The sequence below is a fragment of the Sitophilus oryzae genome, unplaced genomic scaffold (assembly GCF_002938485.1).
Source record: "Sitophilus oryzae breed Bouriz unplaced genomic scaffold, Soryzae_2.0 scaffold_186_pilon_pilon, whole genome shotgun sequence".
Taxonomy (NCBI): Eukaryota; Metazoa; Arthropoda; class Insecta; order Coleoptera; family Curculionidae; genus Sitophilus; species Sitophilus oryzae.
Window position 1 is genome coordinate 1,129,073 of NW_022146579.1, and position 27,803 is coordinate 1,156,875.

At 31.7% G+C, this 27,803-nt stretch overlaps 1 protein-coding gene across 2 annotated transcripts in view; it reads right to left on the reverse strand.

Annotated features, from left to right (window-relative positions):
* Positions 1 to 27,803, reverse strand: part of LOC115883354 (pleckstrin homology domain-containing family G member 5) — a 432,893-nt gene that overhangs the window by 75,993 nt on the left and 329,097 nt on the right. For both annotated transcript variants that reach the window (XM_030901711.1, XM_030901710.1), the window contains 4 exons: positions 14,963 to 15,063; positions 8,163 to 8,311; positions 5,798 to 5,865; positions 4,349 to 4,492 (listed from right to left, as the gene is read on the reverse strand). In XM_030901711.1, coding sequence (XP_030757571.1) covers positions 4,349 to 4,492; positions 5,798 to 5,865; positions 8,163 to 8,311; positions 14,963 to 15,063 — 462 coding nt within the window. The remainder of the gene's footprint in view (positions 1 to 4,348; positions 4,493 to 5,797; positions 5,866 to 8,162; positions 8,312 to 14,962; positions 15,064 to 27,803) is intronic.

Consider the following 27,803-nt stretch of genomic DNA (forward strand, 5'->3'; position numbering starts at 1 on the left):
ATTATAAAACTTGCTACTGTAGCTGTGTACCAATATCCTCTGGTTGTGTACTAGAAACTACATTTTCATGCATATTTTCATCGATAGGTTTGTAGTTTCCGAATAACGGTCTAGGTAAAGCATCTAGTTCATTATTAGAATTAATATCTTTTTTATGTCGAAATCAAATTTTAAATAATACATCAAAGAGTTATAAAAATCCAGACAACTTTTTCCTAAACAGTTTTATCTAGTTCATTATTAGAATTATTAGAGTTAAACAACTCGAATAAACATGGAGGACATTGTCATATTTATTTCAAACCAATAACCAACGATAATATTTATATCATTTAACAAAATTACTGAAAATTACTATAAATAATGATCAAAACATGTAAACAAAAAAATACCACACGAATTTTTGGTTAGGTTCAAAATTTCTTCTCTTCTTAAATAAATTTTAACGGGCGTTAACATTATTAGGCATTTGCATAAAAGTGTGTATTTTGGGTGGTATTCTACAAAATTTGTAGGTTATTGAGGAAACAGAAAATGTACAGATTACAGATTTAAATTGAAAATAATATTTATATTAAAACAGCATTATATGTTACTTTTTCAAACATGTCCTTCAAACCCTTCAATTTAATAGCTGTAGTAAGAAGTTTCACTTCAAATATACACACATAGTTTTTTAACTCTTTGGAAGAGTAACAAAGGTCTCTTGGTAAAAATCGCTACGAGTAATTATTTTTAAATGTTTGGGAATGAAATAATCAATTCATGTCATCATTGTCGAAATTAAATATGTGATTTTTTTTATTTATTTTTATCTGCAGAATATGCTGCCAAAATTTCCCGAATAAATTTCCTGGACCACCCTATAGATAAGTGTCTTCTAATAAAGTACTTGAAATCGGGAGAAAAACTTTTACGATACTTTACACAGTGTTTGCCTTCTATTATTCCTTCGGTATTTTCCGGCCTCTTGAAAAAGATGAAGTGGCTGTTTTTTTACCAAGGACCTGGCTATAAATATGGAAAATCCGTTTAGAAACTTTTTTCAACCTTTCTTAATGTTTTGTAAAAGTTAGAAGGCAAATTCGACAGGGAATTTTCACACTCCATTTCACAGAATACTCAAATGAAATAAAATTGCTTTTTTTCTCTGTTAAACGAATTTCGATTTAGCAGATTTTTTTATATATACAGGGTGGTCCGAATTGCATTCCGGAAACTTCGGCAGCATATTCTGCAGATTAAAATAAGTAAAGAAGTTCGTATAAATGTATGTCCTAAAATGCTTAGTTTCGGAGATACAGGGTGTAGAAGTTTCATTTTTATTTCGATTTTTTCCAAATAATTTAAGAAGTAACGTCAATATTTGGATGAAAATTGGTGTCTGGGAGTTTTTGGACATGAGAAATTTGATTTTCATGTCAATATGACTCCTACTTGTAGAGGGCGCCACCTACATATCCTTTAACTGGTTTGAAGAGTAATAACTTTTCGTCCATACCTGTATAAAACTACTGAGTAAAAAAATATACATTTACAACTTTTTTTACATAAAAAAGGCCTCTTGGTAAAAATCGCTACGAATAATGGTTCTCGAGATATTTGAAATTGAAATTATCAATACCTGTCATCATTGACAAATTAAACATGTTGACCAAATGGTTATTAGACTGAAATCTTAAATTTGAAATCTTTTGTGTCAAAAGTTCAACAGAAACTGTTTAATCATCATTTTTTCACTGAAAAATTTATGATTAATTTAAAAAAATTAAAATTTATTATTTCAGTCAAATAACTCTATTCAACGTGTGCTTATTTTTTTGTCAATAATGACATGTATTGACTATTTCCATTTTAAATATATTGAGAACGGTTGCTCGTAGCGACTTTTACTAAGAGACATTTTTTACGTAAAAAGTCATGGAAATGTATATTTTTTAGTCAGTAGTTTTATACAGGTACCGCCGAAAAAATATTATTCTTCAAACCACTTAAAAAATATGTAGGTAGCGCCCTCTACAAATAGGAGTCATTTTGGCATCAAAATCAAATTTCTCGTGTCACAAAACTTCCAGACACCAATTTTCATCCAAATATTGACGTTACTTCAGAAATTATTTAGAAAAAATCGAAATAAAAATGAAACTTTTACACCCTGTATCTCCGAAACTAAGTATTTTAGGGCATACATTTATAGAAACTTTTTTACTTATTTTTATTTGTAGAATATACTGCCGAAGTTTCCGGAATACAGTTCGGACCACCCTGTATATCGCCAATGAATATTTAAAGACTAAAAATATTTGACCTAAAATAAAAACTACTGTTGTAAACATTAACTGACCTTACTGTAATTATAAAGAAATAAAATGTGTAGGAGAGACCTGTCCATAACTCCCGATATGCAAACCAATGGAAAGCTAGAGACCTTAGCTAACTTTTTCTTGAATTAACTATATCGATTCAGACAAACGGAAACATTTTGCAGACATTTATGTAAAGTGCTGATTTCTGACCAAAAAATTTTATCAGTCTGGTTTTGGGCACCCTTGAAAAATCTCATAAAATGGAAAAATAAGAACAACCAGCAATAAATATCGAATTATGATAAATACATATAGATTTTTTCCATTTTTTGACACTTATTATATATTATGAATTAAAGAAACTGTAAATCATATACAGAAAAATTATGAAAATGTTTTTTGCGACCATCTGAAACGATTTAAATAATAGAAAAACAATAATATAAAAAACTCTACAGTTACCAATATTTATTAATTCATGCAAGTTGCTAGACAACTCACACTAATTGAGTTTATCATTTTAATGCGATTTTGTTATTATTGTTCGTTAATATATATTTAAATGTACTTCTCGATATAGGAAATAAAAAATAGTAAAAAATAAATATATAAAACTAAAACCGAAATTATATCGTCAAAGTTTTCCTATTAAGCGTTCACGCTATAATCCAGTAACGAATTTGAAAAATTTCCAAAAGAATAAATTGCTTTTGCTATTTGCCCCATTAAAATTTCTTTCGGTTGGTAAAAATTAAAATGAAATACATCTCATCTAAGTCTAAACGAGCTGTGTATAAATATTAAATAACTTCGTTCGTTCCAAAAGCCGTTCGTTACGCGTCACAGAAACTTTAAAGTTATTTAAAAAACCTCGTTCTAACTCAACATGGACCAAACAGATTATTTGACTTTAAGATTGTGTTGGAATGGAGACTATGGAAAATAGTGGCAGAAAGTATGAAGTCTATTTTTTATTCGATTTATTTGTTTTTTATAAAAACTAGACTAGATGTAGTCTGTGTGTGTGTGTGTGTTGTGGGTCTACTAGCAGGGTATTGTAAGCTCAGTAGATATCTAAGGCTAATGGTTCTATTCCATTATATTACTAAATTTTACTGCATTTCCTGCATTTTCGCTTTTATTTATCACCTCATCAAAAATAATTAAGATATCTCAATTTGACTTAAGAGTCTACTCTACATTATATTTTTATACGTTTTGTCTAAAATTAGAACAGCACTGATAAATCGGAATTGAAATTGGTCAGATTAAGTCCCCATCACGCTCGAAGTCCCCATCACGATGAATACTTCCAAGATACTCTACATATTGTATTTACAATTAAATGTTAAACTCTTATTAGAAAACAATTACTTCTTAGATTCTCTTCTGACTAGTTTTAAATTTAGTTTAGTTGCTCGTTGCAAGTCTGTTCCGTGCCAGGCAAAAATTTGTCTAATTTTCTACTTCTTCGTTTTCTGCGAATGCAGCAAAACTAATAACTCTGGATACAAATTAAATTAGGACACGAAATAGAAACGAGGCTGTATTTTCAAGTTGTAAAATTAATAAACGCTAGGTAAATTCTTGGGAAGAGTTGAGCAGTAGTGGAGAACTTTAGAGCCGTGTTAAATTTCGATGATTAGAGTTTCGAAACATTACAAGAAATAGTAATTTGAAGTTTATATGCGGGTAATTTCAAACTATATTTATAGTAAATCTGCCTTATTAATAAATTAGAATGGATTTTTGAGGTGGCTCTTCTTACTGCGAATTTTTCAGATCTATTGTGGTTCTCTTCTGATCCTTAAACAACGTTTATTTTTTATTGTGCACATTACATATTTTTGATTGCACACTATAGCCTGTGCGCTCCTTAATTGAATTGTATTGTTTCGTTTCGGTTCCGCTAACTGCGCGACAAGCTTTAGAAAAATGGCGATAAACACGGAATTGAACAAAAAGTGTTTCAATCCGATCGATAGAATTGGATTAGAAGTTGCCGATATACACGTAGTCAATATCTCAATTAGTTCACTTACCTTGTTGTTCCCAAAGAACGCCGTGAGTCGTTGTTTTATTTGCTTTTTGTTTTGGTCCGCTTCGTGCAGCGACAACGTTGAGCTGATAACGTTCGGATCTTCGGTACTTGAGCTGAAGAAACTGCTGGTTCTTGGTCTATAATTCTGGAAAATAATGAAAAAACGCCCAGGTGTATAACAATCCTCTCCATATTTATTTGTAAGATTTTTCATAAAAACCGCGGCAGAACATTCCGCCACCCCAAAATTTTGACAAGTTTGATGTTTCATAACTTTTTAATTTGTAATCCCATTTTTATGATTATGGTATTAGTTTGGAGATAAATTTGTTGGCATTATTTTTTATTATTTTCATGGCTTATAATATTTTGGTTAGGTAAGGTTATACCGGGGTAAACCAAAACTTCAAAACACCCCGTGGAAAAAATGGGACAGGCATTTTGTATAAAAAACACTTTCTTGTAATCTTAGATGTATTCCTAATATTTCATTTTTTGAATTATTCCATTACCTCTATTATTTTAGGAGCTGTACATTTTTTAAGTAATGTATTGATTTCAGAGATACTTTTATTGACAAAAAGAATAATTTTATAATAATTTTAACAGCGTGTATGTTCACCTCTCGCGGCAATAATAGCTGGAGGTATTCATCGTATCGAGAAACTCAAAGAACACCCTTTATAAGAACTAAGGCTAGTATTAACGGAGGAATATCCGCTAATGCTAGCCATAGCTCATGTAAAGTTTGTGGTGGTTAGATAGGACGACGACGAACAGCTCTTTTAAGTTCATCGCACAAGTGTTCGATTGGATTGAGGTCGAGACTACAAGGAGGAGATTACTAACCATTCCAATCTTCGTAGTCCAATCTCATCCAGGTATTTGTTAACTACTCGTATTTGAAAAAAAATCACAAAAAAAACCTCATAGACTAGTGTTTCTGGAATCGAATTATACTACCCCTAAATATTTGCTCATGTTTTTATTTAATACACAAAATAATGAAGCGGCTAGTTTCCTAAAAATAACTGAAGTAAACAGCAAGTGACTTATTTTCTAAAATAAAGGGACATTTAATATCTTAATGAAAGTAAAACAAAAGCATTTTTAATGAAAATTTTAAGTCAAAAAACAAAAAAAGTTGTAATGTACAAAACAAAGGCAAACTGATATGTTTAAACGGAAGTAATGCCCTAATGAAAAAGAAACAGATCGATCTTTTCAGTATTTTCCGTCAAAATATTACTTCCTACAAATCCCGGAACCGGAAACACTTTTTGCTAGTTATAATCCCTAGTTGATTTATTTCGTTTAATTGATACAATCCATAAGAAAAGGAATATAATAATCTCCTAATGAAAAACTTCCTGTCATTTAAGAGCTAAGTCGGGCACGGTGGGAAGTAATTAAGCATTAAGAGTAATAAAATTAAATTTGTCATACTTACACCTGATTGCTTTCGTGAGTGATTGCTGTGGAATGACCCGGAATATTTTTTATTGCTTTGCTCTTTGGCTGTAACAAAAATAAATAGTTATTTATTATACAGGGTGTTTTATAAAACATTTGCCATCTCTCTTGGGAAGATTCCTCATGTAAAAATAAGATATCTTAGTTTTTTTTTCGATTTATTATGATTTCCTTCCAAGTGTAATTCGAATGAAATTTTGAGGGTAAAAGTTCGTATAAGTACGACATATTTTAGTGCTGAAAAGTAAGACAGATTCACCAGGGACGTGCATATGGGTTATCACTGAAATATTCTCTAAAAAATAACTGTGCGCCACTGACTTTTTTCTCTTATTACAGTTGTGTAGGCCGTTTATTACCGATTAAAAGTTGCCTCTTGATATTTTGCCTATTTCGGTCTCCTTGATGAGATAAACGCATTTTATTAATTTTCCTTAATCTAAGTGTAATGTCCTAATGGCCAAGGTGCTAAATAAACTAGTCAAAACGAATTAGGGATTACTTTGATAAATTTCATTTAAACAAAGAAAATATACTTATTTAAACATACAAACTTAGCAATATGTATGCATCTCGGTGTTCATGATGAAAAAAGTTGTCAAACTGCTGAAAATTGTATTTTTATTATTGTTATGAATGACTACAAAATGTACCGAAAACAATGCTAAACAATTTTTATATTAATTGTCAACGGAAATAATTTTTTTTCCTAATAATGTCCCATACAGCACGTCCAAATGAAATTACGTTTCTACAAGGGAGACACATGAGAAACAAAATATGTTAAAGTGAACCTAAGTGTTCATCTAGTTCTAACATATACATATGAGATACACGCAGGTTTATATTGATAGAATTATGTGATACAGTGTTTACTAGTTGTATACCGTATGCACTCAAGATTCTAAAGAGTTTTTTGTAACGTTACAAATAATTATTAAAATTATGAAATCTGACGTCGGTATATGAGACATACAATGTATAAGTCATATGTATGTGTGATACATCGTGTCATAGTTGTGCCTATAGTACACACCTTGTAAAAATGTGACGTAAACACATAATATAAATATCTATATAGACACTTTGTAATAGTGTACTGTTGTGTCTACATTCTAGCATGAAATGAAGGTGTGCGCAAACGCGGATAGCCTCAGCGTAGACACACCGACCAAGTGTATCGTTCGCTTCGTTTCTTAGGTGTCCTCTCTCCTTTCTCCTTTCTAGGAGTGGTATGTGTTAGCAGCCATTATTGTTTTATCATTCGGAAGCTCTATATAAATGTTCTGTTTGTGTGTAGTTAAAGTGTGTTTGTTAGAGATTTTAAGGTAAGCACAAGTTTTTGATTACCTTGCTACACCTTCCTAAAAGTATTATTAATATTATAGCAGCGACTCTTCCCTTACTCGATACCCAATTTACCAAATTTTGACTCTAATGAATGAAAACTCCAAATATTCTCGTATAATGATAAAGAGGTTAGCTGAGTTAGCTCTGCAACATAATTTGGAGATAATAAAAATCTAAATGAACCAGAGAAAGAAAGATTTAAACACTTCAAAGAACTTCTTACACTGATATTCGGTAAGTTATTGATGGATCAATATACAGATATGTTTAATATTCAATAATCAGTTTCATATAAAATTTAAGAGTGAGATTGTTAATCTGGAAATAAAATACAACAAAGTCCAACAGAGTGCTCGATGATTGCGTATGCTAATAAACCAACTGCTTGGAGGGAAAAGAGGAGAAAAAAATGACTAAATGAGGTCCACCAAATCATGGCGATATACCAGTGTTTACTATTTTAGTATGTTGTTATACTAGGTACTTATATTTTTAATACATTTTGATACAAATTCTGTTCTTTTACAATGTTTTCTTACTTCTGGTTTCTGCAGTGTAAATAATTATTATTATTGTGTTATTTGCGCTATTGCGTTCCATGGCATATTATCTCATCAAGGAGATCGAAATCGATAAAATATCAAAATACAACTATTAATCGGCATTAAACGGTCTACACAATTCGGCTAACAAGAGGAAAAAGTCATTGGCGCATATGTTTTCTTTTAGAAAAATATACTAGTGATAAGCAATATACACGTCCCTGCTGAATCTGTCAACACTTACTAAAATATGTAGCACTTACAGTAACTTTTACCCTTCATTCGATTCGCTAAAGGCAATTGAAAGAAAATTATAATAAATCTAAAAAAAATTAAGACTTTAAGCTATAACGAAATAAAGAAGAAAAATGTCTTATTTTTACGTGAGGAATTTTCCCACGAGAGATAACACATGTTTTTTAAAAAACCCTGTATACACATATGTCTTACCTGTAATTCTAATATGTCTTCCTACCAAACTGGCCGTGTCTTGCGTGAACAAAATGAAAACTTCCGAGTTGTTTTCCTTGTCCTGCAGTCGGGCGTCGCAAGCCGCCAAATCGATGTTCCTCAGCTCGCACAGCTTCGACAACGAGTCGCTGAAAGAGAGGGAGATAAAATTAGTAGGAAATCATTGATCACTTAAAATAAGAGAGAGACAGACGCAGCGCGAATTCGTATAATTCAATTAATTGTCTCTATCTGACGTTTATTGATTCTATTGAGTTCAGTTCGTTTCGGAAACGACAGCGCCAATAAATTTGCCGGTGTTGGAAAAGTGAGTTACCACCTTTGCGAAAAATCTCGTTCTAATTCAACCAACCGAACTACAATACAGGGTGGGTTTTGAATAGGTGCATATATTTTTACGGTTGGTATATTTCGATTAATAATATAAAACATAACATTTTGATAGTATGACAAAAGAAGTAGTCGATTAAATTTAGAGAAAAGAAAATGCAGAAAAAATCCACTGGTTTTCAAAATTTAAGCAATTTTTCCAAAATAGCCGAGTTATTTCGGCTATTTTGGTACAGAGAAAATATGTTTCTTTTATTGAAATCTACTAGCCCTGACAATTTGTGCACTTATTTGAAACTTATCCAGTGTAAAAAGTGGACAGTTTCAATTTAAGGGGGATCCTCAGTTTTCAGATTCAGTTAAGCCGTCTGGCTGAGTCAGTGATACTGAAAACTGAAAGATGGAAAACGGCACTTGTGTTCACACTAGCTTCATTATACTAGTTGGATGGATTTAGATGGTCTAGTCTTGATGATATACAGGGTGTCCCAATATTCCGTAGATATAGAACTACTACGTATTTTTGAAATTAAATTAATTTCATTGGACACAATTTACTTCCATACAAAAGTGCTTCGTTTGTTCGCTAGGGGGGTTACTTCAAAACTTTAAAAAATAAACACATTTTTTCATATATTTTAAGAACCGTTATTCCGATTAGAATGAGATTTTGGGTGTCTATGTTTTGCTAAGTGCTCTAAGTGCCAAGTTTTGCTAAAAAAAATAATAATTTTTAAATTAATTAACGTTCTGGTTTATTTTTGATTGATGCTCGCTAATGGACAAACGAAGCACTTTTGTATAAAGGTAAATTATGAGCAATTAATTTATTTTGATCCAAAAAATATGTAGTTGTTCTATCTCCACGGCATATTGTAACTTCCTGTATATTCTGTAGGTGTGCTTAGGAAAAATAAATTTTCCCAAAAAAAAAATTTTCACAAAAACTATGCGATGTAGCGTTTTTTACTAGAGACAAAAAATGTAGTAAATACTAGAGGGACCATTTTACGAAAAGAAAATCTGTCGTCGGTGGAGTTGGAAAATATTTATAAGAACATTTATGTAGGGGTGGGGGTAGTTTTCACTTCTCCCGTACATTTTATTGATTTTTGTGAAAGCCAAATATTAAAGCATTCAGCAAAACATAGGATATATCATTCAAATCGGAATAACAGTTCTTAAAATATCTGAAAAAAATGTGTTTGTTTTTTTAAAGTTTGATGCTCTCTAGCGGACAAACAAAGCACTTTTGTATAGAGGTAAATTGTGTCCAATAAACATATTTTGATTCCAAAAATACGTAGTAGTTCTATGCCCACGAAATATTGGTACACCCTGTATATTGATAGTATGATAAACATAATTAATTAAAGAATTAAAATCAAGTCGATGTAACGTAAGAAATTCAAGAAATACATCAATAGAAGAAGAAGAAATTTAGCTTTCAAGCCGCATCAGCATCAAAGGCTATTTAGCGGCGTATCACCTGCTATTTTAGTTCGATACAATATTTGACATTTTACTAAACAACAAGACATTGATTTTGTAAAAATAAAAAGTAAATGGTACAGACAACATAGAATAAAACAATAAAACGTAAAAATATGTACAATTGAATTAGTAATTGGTTGCTTTAAACCAAAATGTAGCTTTTTAGATACCTATATTTTAGATATATATCCCGATCTTTCCAGAAAATCAAAAAGTTTTGGTTGCTCACTTGTAGAAAGAATAACTGACATGTCTGACGAAAGATTACAGGCCTCTCTTAGGTTAATTAACTGACTTATCCTTAAGGATATGTTTGACAGTTAAAGGATTACTACATTTATCACATAGAGGAGGTGGTTGGCCCTTAAGCAAAAATTGATGAGAAAACCTACAATGTCCTAACATGGAGTCTTTTAACAACTAATTCTTGACATTCCAGAGTTTGTTAGGTTCCTCCAGAAGATTCCACTCCAGTTGAATCAGGGATTTGCACAGTCGGGCGATTTTTGTGAGCAGACAACCCGTGGAATAAACTGATAACCTATCTGTACCGTTTAGACGTGCATTTTTCGCGTAATGATCAGCGCTTTCATTACCAGTAATGCCTACATGGCTAGGGATCCACAATACAGATATATTGGAGCCTAAGCTAGTTGCCTATACAATTGATTGATGCTTACGCAGAAATAGAAGGGATGCTAGTGCAATTATATCAAAAGAATTAGATTTTATTACAGTACCATACTCTATAGAGAGCTTCAGCTACCTCTCGCATGTACTTGTGATGTGTGTTATCAGTGTTTCACAAGTACAGGGTGGGTCAAATTCGACGCTTTTAAATAGAAACACTCTTTTCTATAGGAGATAGACGAAAACTAATATCGGTGTCTGGAGCTCAATTTTCATCAAAAACATGATGGTGAAAACCGCACATCAATATCTGTTACCGTTTCGGAGTTACGGGGTGTTTTTCAAAAATGTGCATTTTTAACAAATCGCTCTAACTTTTTTGCTATGGAAAATTTTGTATTTCTATGAAAACATTTCCAAAGCACCTTTTTACGTAGAATTTAATGGTTTAAGTATAATTTTTTAAAATTAATAATTTAAGAGTTATCCACAGAAAAATTGATATTTTATTTGGGACACCCTCTATATTTTTAATTAACTGAAAAGTATTTAAAATTACCTTTCCAAAAATATAGCACACTTGATATTTTGTTATCTTCCCTTCGAAATACAGAATTTTTTAAAGTTCGCCACTGTTAACTAGTAGGTTTTGGACCCCTTATTGATGATATGCCCTTAATGCAACTCGAAAATATATTTTTCCAGCAAGACGACGCACCGCCTCTGAACGCTGAAGTTATCAGCAAATTTTTGCAGGCAATTTCAAGAATAATTGGATAGCTAACCAAGATCCCAGCCGTTGGCCGTCGAGGCCGCCTGACTTAGTGCCCATGGATCTAATACTATGGATATATTTGCGGAAGAATAAAGGTTCCTTATCACCTCCACTGAGTTAAAGAATTCCGTGAGAAATGTTCAAAAACTGCCCAGTCTGTCCATAACTGAAGATGGTCGATATGTCACCTGTAGCGACACCCGTAGCAAAATCTCATGTCTTGGTTTGCTATTTATTTTTATTGTTAGTAGATATAGTTTAAATGTGTCGATGTTGGTTAAATATATTTTAAATTGTTATAAAATTCTGCATCTCTCATAGCAAATATTATATTCGTTTTAATTGATGCTCACAGCTAGAATTTTTTTGCATTACAGCCGGTGCCGTTCAAAGCCTACTTATTTAAAGCGGGCGAATTTTTATATACTCTATATCTCGAAGAGGATTCGAGCAAAATATCAAGTGTGTTATATTTTTGGAAAGGTAATTTTAAATTCTTTTCAATAAATTAAAAATATACAGGGTATCCCATATAAAAAATCATTTTTTTTGTTGATAATTCTTAAATTATTAATTTAAAAAAAAATATACTTAAACCATTAAATTCTACGTAAAAAGGTGCTTTGGAAATGTTTTCATAGAAATACAAAATTTTCCATAGGAAAAAAGTTACAGCGATTTGTTAAAAATGCATATTTTTGAGAAACACCCCGTAACTCCGAAACGGTAACAGATATCGATATGCGGTTTTCACGATTATGTTTTGACAAAAACTGAGCTCCAGACACCGATATTAGTTTTTGTCTATCTGCTATAAAAAAGGATGTTTCCATTTAAAAGCGTCGAATTTGACCCACCCTGTACACGAGACCTACAGTTTATCCCTATCAATACTTGACACTTACAAAACCAATACATTTTAACAGTTATGTAATTACGGGTAACTCGTAAACCGAACTGGCCCATTCTGGAAAATTGCGAGGCAACGGGACATCGCCACTTGCCCGTAACGATAATGAGTTTTCGCGGAAAACCATTTATACTTGAAAAGTTTTCCCCGCAAATTATTCAGATCGCACCAAAAGTGTCGCTGCTCGCCAAAAACTAAGCGCCTCTCCGTATTTATTATTCTTCTTTTTAATTTTGTTTATTTGCGGCTTTACACTTTATTAAAACGTACGGTTTTTTCGGAGATTTTATGTCCTTTCTTTATTTTTTCATCGAAAAATCAGGTTAATGTAACGATTATAGAGAAGTAACTTCTTTTTGGATATCTAATAAAAAATTAAACTATGGTAAAAAAGCAACTTCCGTATTGATGAAAAGTTAGTTTTCTAATTCTAGTCTAGATGAAGCAGAGGATCACTGAGCGATCCCTTCTTAACAAATACAGGAGTTAGCCCACGGCCAGACAGAAAGCGATTTTTGCGTGAAGCGTCTTTTGCGACTAAAACAAAATAACGGGTGTTAAATAAGTGCAAATATTTTCATGGCTGGTAGATCTCGATAAAAGAAACATATTTTCTCTTTACCGTTTTTTAAATAAAAAAGTCCAAAATAACCAAAATAACATAAAAGTCCAAAATAACCGAATTATTTTACTTTTAAAATTTCCAAGAAAAATTATGTTTTGCTAAAATTTTGAGAACCACTGGATCTATTATGGATTTTCCGAGGATTTTCGTTCTTGTAAATTTAATCTACTACCTATGCTGCCATATTATCAACAAATTATATTTTTTAACTAAAAATTTAAAAATTTCTAAAATTGCTTTCAAAAATTTCAAATTTTCAAAATTTTTTTGCGCGAAACAAACCTCATTATCGTGTTTCTGGGGTCGAAATATACTACCCTTAAAAATATTTGCACTTATTTAAGACTCCGACCAAAAGCGTGTAGCGTTTGGCGTGTCTCGCAAAAAGACGCAAATGAAAACAAATCAGTTTGTTTTCTATAGCGTCTTTAGCGATTTCTAACAGCGTTTTCAGATGGAGCGGAGCGTCCGCAGGGACCGTCCGCCAGTTCCATGAGTTTAAATGAACAATTTCACATGGGTCGCGTATGCTCAGTCCGGATGAGCTATCTTGAAAAAACATCCGCTCGGACGGTCTGAAAGCGCTGTAAGATGAGACCCCGTCATAGGTAGTAAAAGGTATAGTAATATCTAATAAAATAATAAAAATAAATTAAATAGTATGCATTTCTTTCATTTTAGGGTATTATCTAAAAATATTTTTATAAAGAACGTCTACTGTTTAGGAAGGTTCTATCAAATTGAAGAATTTGAAATAATTTGTTTGAAAAAGTGTAGTTTGAAAGGTTGAAAAAGTAATAAATTAAAAAATATTTTTTACGCGTAAAAATATTTTTTTTGTGTAACAAATAGTTTTTGTACGTGAAACAAATGGTTTTCTACGCGTAAAATGTGGTTATACGTGTAACAGTTTTATTCAAGTAAAATAAAAAAAAATATTAAAAATAGTTTTACGGTTAATTTAATTAAATGGTTTTGTACACGTAATAATTTGATTCACATTTACAAAATATTTATTGAAATATCAATATTTTTGATAAACACATGGACTGCTCAAAAATACACATCGCGCCAGTACGTATTTCTAAGTTGTTACCACTTTACGTTACTACGAGCTCGTGTATCAGGGTCGACTCGCTAGCTCGTGTATCACGGCCTTTTACTTTTACTAATTTTTACTCCCAGCGCTCGTAAAAGGTTGTACTTCAAAAAGTTCCACAAATCATGTCCTAAAATTGCGTTAGCAATAATTAATATTTACTAGTCTATTATATAACTATAATTATTTATTATAACGGAAAATAAATTTCTTGCAGTTTTTAGGTATATAATAAAATTATATAAGAGTTTCTTGCCTTGAACTGCTAATATAGAAATTAATTCCACGCTGTGTTCGACATAATGTGGATCAACCTGCTCTCACTACCGGTTTCGGGGCCCTACCCCATCATCAGGTGAGCTTGGGTCGTTTCCACAATATGTCGAGCACAGCGCAGAGTATATAAACACGCCTTGTCGTAAAGTAGCGGTAAGATATTAAGTCCCGCATCAACATATTGTGGAAACGACGACAAGAAACTCTTGTATAATTATTTATTATATTATTCTATTATGTTATAATGATTATAACACACAAAGTAACCACAAAACATCGTCGTCTTTTTAACGCTAACCGCGCCGATCTCGCCTATCTCTTTCTCAAAGGACACAAATCGAAATAAAATCTTCAAACGGTAAAATCGCAAAAGCGCTTTACACGCAAAAACCAAAAAACGCTCAAACGGTAAAATCGCAAAAGCGCTTTACACGCAAAAACCAAAAAACGCTTTCTGTGTGGCCGTGGGCTTAAGCGATGTAAATTCACAACCGAAAAAAGATAAAGTTAAACTGAGCTAAACTGCAATATGAGAAAATGAGCATAAGAAAAGAAATATGAAGCGGTGTTTACACTATACAAAAAGCGATTTCATTTCTAAAAGTCAAATAAATACTAAATTTCATCCGCAAATACTTACTGTAAGGTAATTCCCCTCTGTGCGGGAAAAAACAACTCATTATCCCAAGTGGATTCGTCGCCGACCTCGAAATTAACGCTGAAACACTCGCTGCTCGATTTCTGAAACAAAAAGAACAAATTTCTGCTTTTTATTAGGGTTTCAACTTTGTGAAGAAAGAGGCAAAGCAATGGGCTGGAAGAATTGAAAACTTGATAAAAGCTCGGCTGAATATTGGATGAATAATTAAAAATTCATAAGGTCTTTATTAGAAGGCAATTTCTCTTTAATTACTTTGATTCATTCTTGAAATTTCCATAATATTGAATATTATGATTCGCCTTTTGATAAACATTTATATTATCTATGGTTTCCTCTTTTTTATTTGATAACATTATTAGTTATACATAACATAACATTCTTTAGTTTAGCATATACAAAACCCGATTTTTTTTTACTTTTGTATAGAAGTAAATTGTGTCCAATTACCATATTTTAATACCAAAAAATATTGTAGTATGTTCATGGAATATTGGGACAACCTGTATATGCCTACAGAAATTTCTCGTCAGAAAATTAATATAATAAATTATCAAGGTCATGTTCAGAGAAAAATATGAATTTAAATTACTTCATTTTATGTTAATTAGCTAATGGATGTAAATATGTTTTTTAGTGTTATGTATGTAGTTCTAGGCTAATAAACGTGTAGTTTTTACGAGTTAAAGCGAAAATACGTAGTAAACATTGTTAGTGCTTTTCTGCGTTATTAAATTTTTTTCATCAACGAACTTGACCGATCCACTATAAATGCAAAAGAAGACATGAATTTTAAATTAGATGAGCTAATATTGTTTTTATTGTTTTGCCAGTAAAAATACGGTAATGAAAGTAGGTGAATACAAGATATTCTTGGTTAAAATACATTCTGAAAATATTTCTTTATGACTAAAAAGTATTTTTAAAGATGACTTAATAAAAGTAACAACGATACGTTTAGAAATATGAGTTGTCCCGGGAAAAACATGATAAGCGTCAATTTCTTAATTTTAGGATTTTACAATATTATAGTAGGTCTAATTTGTCTCTACAAAATGTATAAACTCTGCAGGGCAACAAGGTTTCTTATCCTATGATATATGCCTAGTAAAAATAACAGGGAAAGAAGCTGATAACCCCCAGCCGCCAAGGGATCTCCTGTAAAATTAGTAAAATGTTATCTTGGGTTTTGTTTTCCCCTCGACCCTTCATATGTAAAAAAAACTAATTTGAAAAGATTTTTTTTTCAAATTAACAATAAGCATTGACCAAAATATTCGATAAATAATTCGACATAACTAAATTTATTCAAAAGAATTTTCGAAAAAAAAATTAAAATGTTTAATGATGCTTCTTAATATTTGTAAGGAAACATAAACAAGGGTAACGAAAAGACAGATGAAATGGCGAAACAAGACTCATCAGTGTCATTCACAGCTCCAACCTTCCTGCAGCATTGCAAGAATATCTACAAAACGGTGGGTGGTCAATAAACCTCTAGATTGGTCGAAAAATAGACCAGAGCAAAAATAATAGAAAAATTTCACAGTAAAACATGCGCCAAAATTTACGGCAGACCTCATACCCAAAGACAGGCAAAACTGTAGTGGGGTATAACAGGCAATTGTAAGCTTAAAAGGCTTCTAAAGCTGATGAGACTGACGGACGAACCCATGTGCAGACTTTGTCAAAATGAAGAAGAAATTAATTAATTAATATTAATATGATGTTTATTTATATACTCAATAAATTACAATGTATCAATAAAAATACATAAACATAAATTTACCTCTGAAAAAACTAAAAGTTTTTTGTGCGAGGTTTTCTATGCGATCAACAAATACAAATTCAGATGACATTCATACATACAGCCTAAAAATATAACTAAAATACAATATGTTGATCGTTTCCATAATATAATTCTGACCACTACTTATTTTTTCTTATTTTTCTATAACTTGCTATTGCTATCTTTATTAACATTCTTCTATAATGCTCAAAAAAAATAATTCACAGAATAATAATCAATAAAAAAAATATAAATAATAAAAACATATTAATCTTAATCTATAGTTAAAAATATCCTAATCTTTTTACAACGGTTTCACAAAAAAATAATTTATGAAGATTTGTTGGAATTCGGTCGCGTCCGATACGGAGGTGCTCGTTTCACGTTCGTTTCAGGAAATATATTAGATATGTCTTGCACCTGGCGTTTTCTTTCGGAACCCCGGTATATCTTCTCTTGGTAGATCTTCGCTATTTCCAATATTATTATGATTTAGTAATTTTCCAGTTTTTTGAGTTTGCAGTTTTTCTACCTCAGTCTGCGATTGTGGATAATTGCATGGATTCATTTCTTGGAGAAATGACAACGTTCTGGATCCGGATGCTTCTTGATAATACTTTTCTTTAAAATCGCCATTAGTATAACTAATACCATCAACTACTAACTTATTTCCTTTTAGCTTAGCGTTTCTGTTTTGAGCTTTTGCTTCTTTCAATTTTTCGACTAAAACCTTTTTGTTCACTCTGTCTTCTGCTACTAAATCTTCGTCTATAAATATATTTGTTCCTCTGAGTTTTCCCTTATTTTTAAGGAGTTCCGTCCTTTTTAAACAAGACACTAAGCTTATAAGGATAGGTCGATCTTTGGTTATATTTTTTCTAAATCTGAAACACTCCGATAAATCTTCTATCTTCAAATTTATATCGAGTTTTTCTTTTACAATATCTATTATAGATTCCACAAGATGTTCACTATTTCTCTCTGGCATTCCATATATTATCAAATTGTTTTTCTTTAAAAGTTTTTGTGTAAGATATACTTGATATTTTAATTCCTTATTTTCTGTTTCTAACACTTCAATTTTACTTTGAAGGAAAAAAAGCTGCTTATCAACTTTAGAGCTGAGATTATCTAGGTCTGTCTTGATGTTATCAATCTTATTGCAAACTTTTTCGTCAATATTATTCAAGAGCGTGTATAAATCCCCTAATTTAATTTCTTGGGTCATTTTATCGATAAACAGCAGTAAATTTTGGGACACTTGACAATACCGTTGGAATGGCTTGTAAGGTTGCTTGCTAAATATTGCAAATTCTTTAAATTCTTCTATGTGATAGTATTTTAGAGATATTCAAAAACTACTTTTCGTGAAGTCTGAATCAACTGATTTTCACTCACCCGTTCTATCTTAATATACTTTATAACTTGTAATTTGAATTTTCTAATTTATTTCAAAGATAACTCCACTTTTTGAATATATTTAAGGGATAAAATTCTAATTCACATTAACACTTGACCTGCGACGTTGCCTTTTTGACAAAAAAAAAATGACAAAATACATTTTATGTTAGCGCAACAGCATGAAAAACGTGCTGTCTTTTGTATTAGACAATGACGGGCCATTGACAAAAAGCTATATGAAGGGTTCAGTCTGCGAGTTGCTAGACTTTTTGAAAAGGGTAGGGAGACTGGAGAATGTAACCTAAGGATCAGAAGAATGTAACCTAAGGATCAGAAGAGGACCACAATAGCTCTAAAAACTTGGCAAAACTTCTTGGCAGTGGAACAGGCCAATAGCCACCTCAAAAATCTAATCTAATTTAAGAAAAAATAAATGGTATAAAATTGAAATTAGAAATTAGAAATTTAAAATAAATATTATTAAAATTTGAAGAAAAAATATCTCTAATAGTAATGAAATAAAACTTTTCAATTACTGTTTTTTTACAATTCTCCCAATTCTCTTCGAATGCGTAGCTGATACTTTCTTGATAAAAAAAACAATATAACATTTTTTGGAGAAGTTCACGACAGCAAATATTCTATACACGCATTCCAAGCAGACTTTAATCGTCGAAAATATATCCTTCTGTAAAAACCTTAGGTTTTCGTCGAGCCTGAATACAAATTGGACTAGCTAGGCATTCCAATTACAGGATGACAGACACCGACATCATCCCTCTGGATATAAATGGATACAAATAAGAATAAAATATATAAAAATATTGGTAGTATTAATTAAAAATATACCTGGAAAAATATTTTCCAATTATTATAACCGATTATTCTAATAAATAACACAACACTGAAAATAGTAAAAGACTATATATATTTGAGACAATTATTACACAGCTCAGGATCTCTACTACCAGAAATCAACAGAATAATTAAGTTAGCATGAAGTACTTATGGAAGAAACTCAAATGTATTCAAAACTAGAATGCTACTCTGTCTAAAGAAGAAAACATTCGACCAATGTGTATTAGTCATGACCTATGCATGTAAAACCTCCACACTTAAAACGGAGATCATAAGGAAACTGCAGGTCGCACAACGTTCGATGGAACAAAATATGCTGGGAATAACCAAGGATACGACAAAAGATCCAGGTAATAGATGTAATCTACAGGGTCAAATCCCTCAAATGGAATATATATATATATATATATATATATATATATATATATATATATATATATATATATATATATATATATATATATATATATATATATATATATACCGATATATATATATATATATACATATATATATATAGGCATAGGGGTTGAAATATCTATACTTGACGATGATGGTGTTAATTTATTTATTACATAAATTTATAATTAAACTATAATAATTATTACATTGAATATATATTCGCTAATGAGGTTAAAACCAAAAGGCTAAAAAATTTTGTATATAATTTTCCGTTTGATTTATTTTTACTTATGTTATTATTGAGTGTTAGGGGTGCAAACAGTACGTAGTACCAAAATAGCATCCACAATATACTTAAATCAGCAAGTAATATACAATAAAACATAAAGATATACATATACAAAATGGAACATAACAAAAATTATTTGTGACAAAAAAAAAAATGCAATTGAATGCAATATATTATAAATGTAAACGTAATATATTTTATGTATTTTTAGAGGAAGAAAGCCCTCATAATTTTTTTAAATTTCAAAAAAGACAGCGAAAAAATGTCTATGTCTACTCTAGAACTTAACTCATTAAATGAATTCTGCATTCTAATCAATGGAGAATGCTGCCCTGTGTTGGTTCTGCGATACGGGATATCAAATAAATTTGTATTTCGAATGGTTCGGCTAGGGATTCTTAAGTTGAGTTGTGACAGTAAGTAAGGAGAGTCAATTGTCGAATGCAATATTTTATACAACATACACAAATCCGATACTGTTCGTCTATCCTCCAAACGGATAATTTTAAATCTAGAGCGAATTTGGTTGTAGTCTCTCTGCTCAGTCTCAGCCGCACGCATCTTGAAAGCCAGAAACCTCAGGAACTTATTTTGAACACTTTCTATTCTATTTACATATATAGCATATTGAGGATTCCAGATAATTGAAGCGAATGATATTCTGCTATGAATAAACGCATAATATAAAGCTATAAGTGTTCTAGGATCCCTGAAATCTCTTGAATACCTGTTTACAAAACCAACCATTCTATTGGCGGTATTTATTGTTCGTTCTACGTGGATTTTAAACGATAATTTCTCATCAAATGTCACCCCCAGGTCTTTCATATGTGTAACACTTTTTATATTTATATTGTTTATTTTATAAGTGTGATTAATTTTATTTGAGTTTTTTGTAAATGACATGTGGAAACACTTAGAAGGATTTAGAAACATCTGGTTATCCATACAGAATTTCTCAAGCCTGGCGATATCTTGTTGTATTTTTATGCAGTCATCTGCAGATTTCACTCCTCGATATATTTTCAAGTCATCAGCATAAAGTAGTACGTTACAATGTTTAAAGCAAGATTTTATGTTGTTTATATATATAATGAAAAATAGTGGTCCCAGATGACTGCCTTGAGGGACACCTGAAGTTACTTTAAACGCGCGCGACTTATAACCCAACACAGAAACCACGTTCTCTCTATCTGATATGTATGACTCCGACCAACCCAAAATCGCACTGTCCACGCCCACCTCAGCAAGTCTCTCCAACATCCTATTATGGTTAATTTTGTCAAAGGCCTTGCTGAAATCAGTGTAGACAGTGTCGACCTGAAAACGGGCGTCCATATGACCTGATACATAATTTGAAAAACACATCAGATTTGTCTCCAGCGAACGATTAGGAAAAAAGCCATGCTGCTCTTCCATTATGGAACTCTTTACAGTGGATAATACGCGATCAAAAACAACCTTTTCTAAAATTTTACCAAATATGCACAGCTTACTTATTGGTCTGTAATTATTGACATCATTGTTTTGACCACCCTTAAATATTGGACTTATCTCAGCCACTTTCCATCTATTAGGAAAAATTCCTTGATATAAAGATGCATTATAAATTATATTTAAGGGTTGAACCAGACAATCTCTACACTTTTTTATAAAGACAGGAGGGATACCGTCCGGCCCAGGGCATTTTTTCAGATCTAGTTCATTAATAATTTGGAGAATGGTATTGTTTACAATAGGCTCAATAGTTTTTGTGCATTTGTTAACACTGAAATGGCCGTGACGTGTGCTATGATCTTTTATATAAACACTACTGAAAAATTCGGCAAACAAGTCAGAAACTTCTTTACCCCCGTTTGCCGTTTTATTATTATATTTTATTGAGTGGGGTATAGCATCATGACCTCTCTTCTTACTAGCAATAAACTTCCAAAACTGTTTTGAATTGCGCAGAATCTCACTTTCCGTATTGTTAATAAAATTTAAATAGTCACTTTTTATCATTCGCTTAGAAAGAGTCCGCAGTTCACAAAATCTGATGTAGGAACTTTGATCTTTATACCTTTTGTATCTTTTATGAAATTTGTTTTTCTGTTTTATAATTTTTATGGTCTCAAACCCAAAGAAAACCGGAAATCGACCTTTTATTTTACGAACAGGGACAAACTGCTGTATTGTTGTATTAATTATATTATAAAATATTTCCACCATTGCATTCATTTCATTATTCAAAAGACTCTCCTCCCAATTGACTTGGGACAACTGGTGATTAACATTGTCATAATTAGCTTTATTAAAATTGTATATTTGCATATTAGAATGTGAAAGGCATTTAGTAAGCGAAATATTCCACAAGAAATCCAATGCCCTGTGGTGATGATTCTCCTGAACCAAGTAATGCAATGATTGATTTACATTTAAAATAGAGTTATTTTTATTGCTTAAAATTAAATCAAGAATTTTGTTATTACTATTGTATACATTGTTAAATTGCATCAACCCGAAATAGGAAATAGCATCTAGAATTTCTGAAAATTTATTTCCAGTTTGAAACGGTTCCAAAAACAATTCGCTAGAAATTTGCCAACTTACGGTATTCAGGTTGAAATCCCCCACCAACAGAGCAACATTCTCCTGAATAACAATTTCATTCGAGTATAGATTGTTCACAAAAGCACTCACAGAATAGTCACAATTTGGTGGTATATAGACACAACACACAAAAACGCGGCTGTCTCCAGTTCCCACACAGATCCAGACATCCTCGGCCTCCGACTCAAGCTCTACACATCTACTTGACTGGTAAATACTCTTCACGGCAATAAGGGATCCTCCGCCTTCTTTTTTTGTTGAAGTCGCTGTTTCCCGATCTCTCCGATATACATTATATTTACTGCTAAACAGCTCACTGGTTAGTACAGTACTGTTTAACCATGTTTCAGTCAGACATATGATATCATAATCATTTGAAACCAAATTATTATAAAATCTGTTTGTTTTAGTTCGTAGACCCTGTGTATTCTGATAATAAACATGAAGTTCATTTATCATGGTGATGCAGTTAAATGTTTTATTGGTAAAGGTTTAAGGAAACTTAAAAGTTACAGGTTTTCCAAAATATTCGTATTGCGTACAAGAACTATGCGGGAGGTATCGTCTTTACGAATAAAAACCATTCCATTTTTCGTCCAGGTGTATTTGTAATGTTTCTCCTTCGCAACCGATCTAGTTTGTTTAAATAAAATTTTATTCTCTAAAGTTAGGTGTTCGTTTATGTAAAAATTATCTGATATTCCCTTTATCTCCATTCTTGGTGAGCCATTTTCCTTACGCATTCGCTTTTGTTTAGCTGCTGCAAGAAAATTTTCTTTTTCATTGCGGTTATTGAAACGAACAATTATATTTTTAATTTTATTATTAGAATTTTTGTTTAGTTGGACTCTGTGCACATACTCAATTTTCTCAGATGCAATGCTGTAGTTAATGTAGTTTCCTATTTCATGGATTACAGTTTTAAGATTTTCGTTTTGTTTTTCGGGGATTCCCTGTATTTCAATATTATTTAAACGACTAGATTGCTCCAAGTCACTCAGCTTTAGTTCGAGATTAGCAACATCCGTCTTCAGTTTTGCATTTTCTTTGAGTATTTTGTCGGTAGCCCGCATCCACTCGTTAATTTTTATTAATTTTTCCTCGAAATCGGACACCTTATCAGAACAGAAGGTGACCGAATTAGACAAAACAACCTGCTGCTCCCGGATAGCACGAAGCTCCGCAGTGATGGTTTCCATAGCCGCCATGAGATCGTTGTTGCTTATAGAGCGCTCAGGGTAATTCCGCTTAGTGCTGGTGTCTGCAGTTGAACGTTTATCGACGGGCGGAGAACTATCGACGGGTGGAGTGAGAGAATATCGAGAGCGCGCCCCATCTCTGCAGTCTGAACACTTCCACATAATTCCGTCCACACGTAGGCTATCGAGCTGTTTACCGGCAATTCCAAGACACTGGCCATGAAAAAAACGCTCACAAAAACCACTACACTGCATTCCGGGTTTCTTTCGATTAACGGTTTCCTTGCAAATCTTGCATTGTTTATTCATTTTGACTTAGTATTGGTTTCGTATAAAAACTTGCTTTATTAAAAATTTTAACGACGGTAAACACTCTGACCGCGATGTTTACCGTGTGAGTGTCTACCTACTAATGATAACCGATTATGTCTCATCAATACATAATAACAAAGGAATAGGGGTTGAACAGTCTGTACTTGGTCAGACGTTCTGTTAAAATGACATTACATAAAGTCAGAATTAAACTAAATAATTATTACGTGTTCTCGATTCGCTAATGAGGTTAAACCAAAAGGCTAAAAAATTTTGTATATAATTTTCCGTTTGATTTTAATTTTTACTTATGTTATAGATAACAGTTCTAAAGTTGGTTAGGTTAGGATCTGTAGAGAGTAGAAAAGTATGGCTATCGACTCTTTAATTTTTTTAGGGTATTTCAAATTCTTTGAATTTTAGTTTTAAATATTGTTTTTCATAATTTATGCAACTATGATTTACATTTTCCTTAATAATAACAACTCCACAATGTTTCCCCAGTTTACTGTGCTAAATATAATTATACAGAAACTAAACGAAGCGTACATTATGAGTAGTTAGAAAACATGACATTAACATGAATAACTTTTTAACTGGTCTAAAATCCTCCTACACTATTCTAGTCATTTCCTAACACGTCCGGTAGAAAATTTGCATGTTATTGTATTATTAGCCACCGTACCGTCAACAACAATTTCATACAGAACAATACAACATGAAATGAGCAGAATAACGAGAAATCCAGAGCGTGAAAGAATGAGGGCGTTACACGCAAAGAGATTACTTGCCCCACATAATTGCATCTGATAAGCAGAAGGAACGATAATGAATAAATACAATACAGCAAAACATGTAGATTCACATTAATATAAACTATAATTAAGTCTTATTAGGACATATTAAAGTAAAGTAACGTAAATCTTGAGTCTCTTTTTTGATGCAAAGTCTATGGGGGTATATATCTAGTGTGGATGGGGCCTACTTTGTTTGTACTACTACCTCGGCTATGTCATTGTCAATAGCCTACCGAGTGAGCGAGTATTTAAATCGACTCTTACTCATAAGATATCCGATCTCATCCGGCTTCGAACCGGCGTGAATGAGCAGTGTGTGCCAATAGATGTTACACTCTTGCAATGGAACAATAGCACCACAGTTTCCAGAGGGTCACCCGACCATCCATTCGTATTGTTTAATGTGGCTTAACTTCGATGATCTATTGGGAACTAGTTTCGACGTAGCTGGGTCTATTAGTTGGGGACCTATTAGTTAATACAGCGACGGCTGGTAGAATTTCAATGTATTATATTTCTGGTTGTGGGAATGAAACCCATACCAAATTTTAGTTAGTGGACTTAGGGACTACCAAAAATATTTTTGTATTATTGAAAACTATCTTAAAATTTGCAACTTTTTTAAAGTCAAAATTCATTTTATTTTTATTTATAATTTTTGTCATATTTTGTCGAAAATTTTAAATATTGTTCAAAGAATTAAAGTGACTGTGAAATTTCAGCGTTTATATTATTTTAATTTTCTGCCTAAATAAAAAAATAATAAAGTGCTGCATTTTCCCAGCGGTAGTGATTTTATTGACGATATTCAAAATGTTTCTCTAAAATATGACAAAAATTATAAGAAAATACAGAAATAAAATTAATTTTTGATTATAAAATAGTTTTTGAAATGATATTGAAATTGAAAGTTTGTAAGGGCCTCATTATTCTCAATAATCAACGCTAATGCAAGCTAAAACACATTATTATAAGAAGGTTAGGTAAAAGTAATTTTAATTTTGTATGTGTACGAATTTCATATCAAAACCCTAACAATCTCCCTTCCTAAAAATAATTTTAAGTGATGTTAAATATTTGTCCTCGCTCACGGGCTTTTTATATATTTACATCATAATTAAAAGTTACAACGAAGTAACTTAAAATAGATTATAATAAGCAGTTTATATACAGGTTGGCCCGAATCGCATTCTGGAAAGTTCGGCGGTATCTCCACACATGCATGTAAAAATAAGTAAAAAACCTCCTATAAACTGAAGAGTGGAAATACCAAAGGAGGTAAGTGCCAAATTTTTGAAAATTAAGTTATTGCATTAGAAACGTAATAAATACCATACTTCATGTCCCAACAAAAGTTACAAGTGCCTAGCGAAAGCGTCCATTTTTCATTTATATTATATGTATTTTAAAAGATATTTTAAAAATTTATTATTTTTAGTTTTACTATGTTTTTCTCATTTATCTCGAAAAAATATTTTTTTCACTTACTCCCTTTGGTATTTCCACTCTTCAGTTGAAGACTGGAAATACGAAAACACAGTAAGAACTAAAACTAAATAATAAGAAAAACACAGTAGAACTGAAACTAATAAATTTTTAAAATATCTTTTAAAATCCATATACATAAAAAATAGACGCTTTCGCTTGGCACAGGTAATTTTTGTTAGGACACGCAGCATGGTAATTATTACGTTTCTAATTCAGTTATTTAATATCGAAAAATTTGGCACTTACCCCCTTTGAAATTTCCACTCTTCACTTTATATCCTAAAATGCTTCGTTTCGGAGATACAGGATGTAGAAATATTTTTTTTATCTCAGGTTTTTCCAAATAATTTGTGAATTAACGTCGATTTTTGGATAAAAATTGATGTTTGGAAGTTTTTTGACATCAGAAATTTAGTTTTGATATCAATATAACTCCTACTTGTAGGGGCGCCAACTACATATTTTTTAACTTGTTTGAAGAGTAATAACTTTTCGTCTATACCCTGTATAAGTAAAAAATATACATTTTCGTCGTTTTTTGCGTAAAAAATGTCTCGTTGTAAAAAGTGTTTCCACTAATGGTTATCGAGATATTTGGAATCGAAATAAGCAATACATGTCATCATTAATAAAAATTGATAGTCATTAGACTGATATCATAAATTTGACTATATTTTCTCTATAATTTCTTCTCAAAATAAAAAGTTCTCAAATTTATCTTATTAGCAATTATTACTAAGATCCAAGTATGAACAGTAGTTGTGACATTTAATTTGATAATAAAGTTGGGGTTTTTAAAAGTCCTAATTGTTTGTGCGAACGAAATAAAAACATTACACTCGCACTAATGTTCATCCCGAATATTGTTTCTAATTTATTACCTAAAAATTACATTTTATGTTGCTGTATTTTATTTATTGGGAATTCTACAGCACATACAAAAGTCTCCACGAATATTTTTTTTTACTGAATGGGACATTTTACTATTTCTTCTTCACGTTTCAGTTAAAAATTGTGGTGCCGTGATTTCCCTTTTTCAATCCGTAAAAATACCGCTCTGTCAGCTGGCAAAATGAAACTTCTGAATGGCTTGCTTACTCTATCCGATCCATTAATCACAATGCCGAAAACAAAGGCGGACCAAACGAAAACTGTATCTTTCCCCGATCCACCAGTAACAATGCTGTGAAGATTTATGATATTTAAGATCGTTAAATATTCATGTTGCATCCTATCCTATTGGAAATAGTATAAATTAGCTGCTATTGTGGAATATTTTAACTTTTGGTTTTTTTGGAATGGGGATTGTTGGAGGAGATTTTTTTGTAGGATTAACATCAACTATTAAGAAAGTGTATATCGTATATAAGAGAATTATGAATAAGGGTATAGCCACAGGTATAACCATAAATTTCAATGATTGGTTCTTCGTATTTTAAAAAAGAAGAAAGAAATTCTTGAAAGGAGACGATAACATAATACTTTTTTTACTTAATCGAGAGAGTTACTTAAAATCATTTAATTTCTATCAGACAATCATCCAAGGAGTTAAATATTTCATCGGTCTAGGACTGACCTGAATAAGTAAAAAATTGTAAAGAAATTGGTCAAGTGCGAGTCGGACTCGCGCACAAAGGGTTCCGTACCATTCACTATCTATACAACATTAGACACTATATTATTATAAACTTTTTTC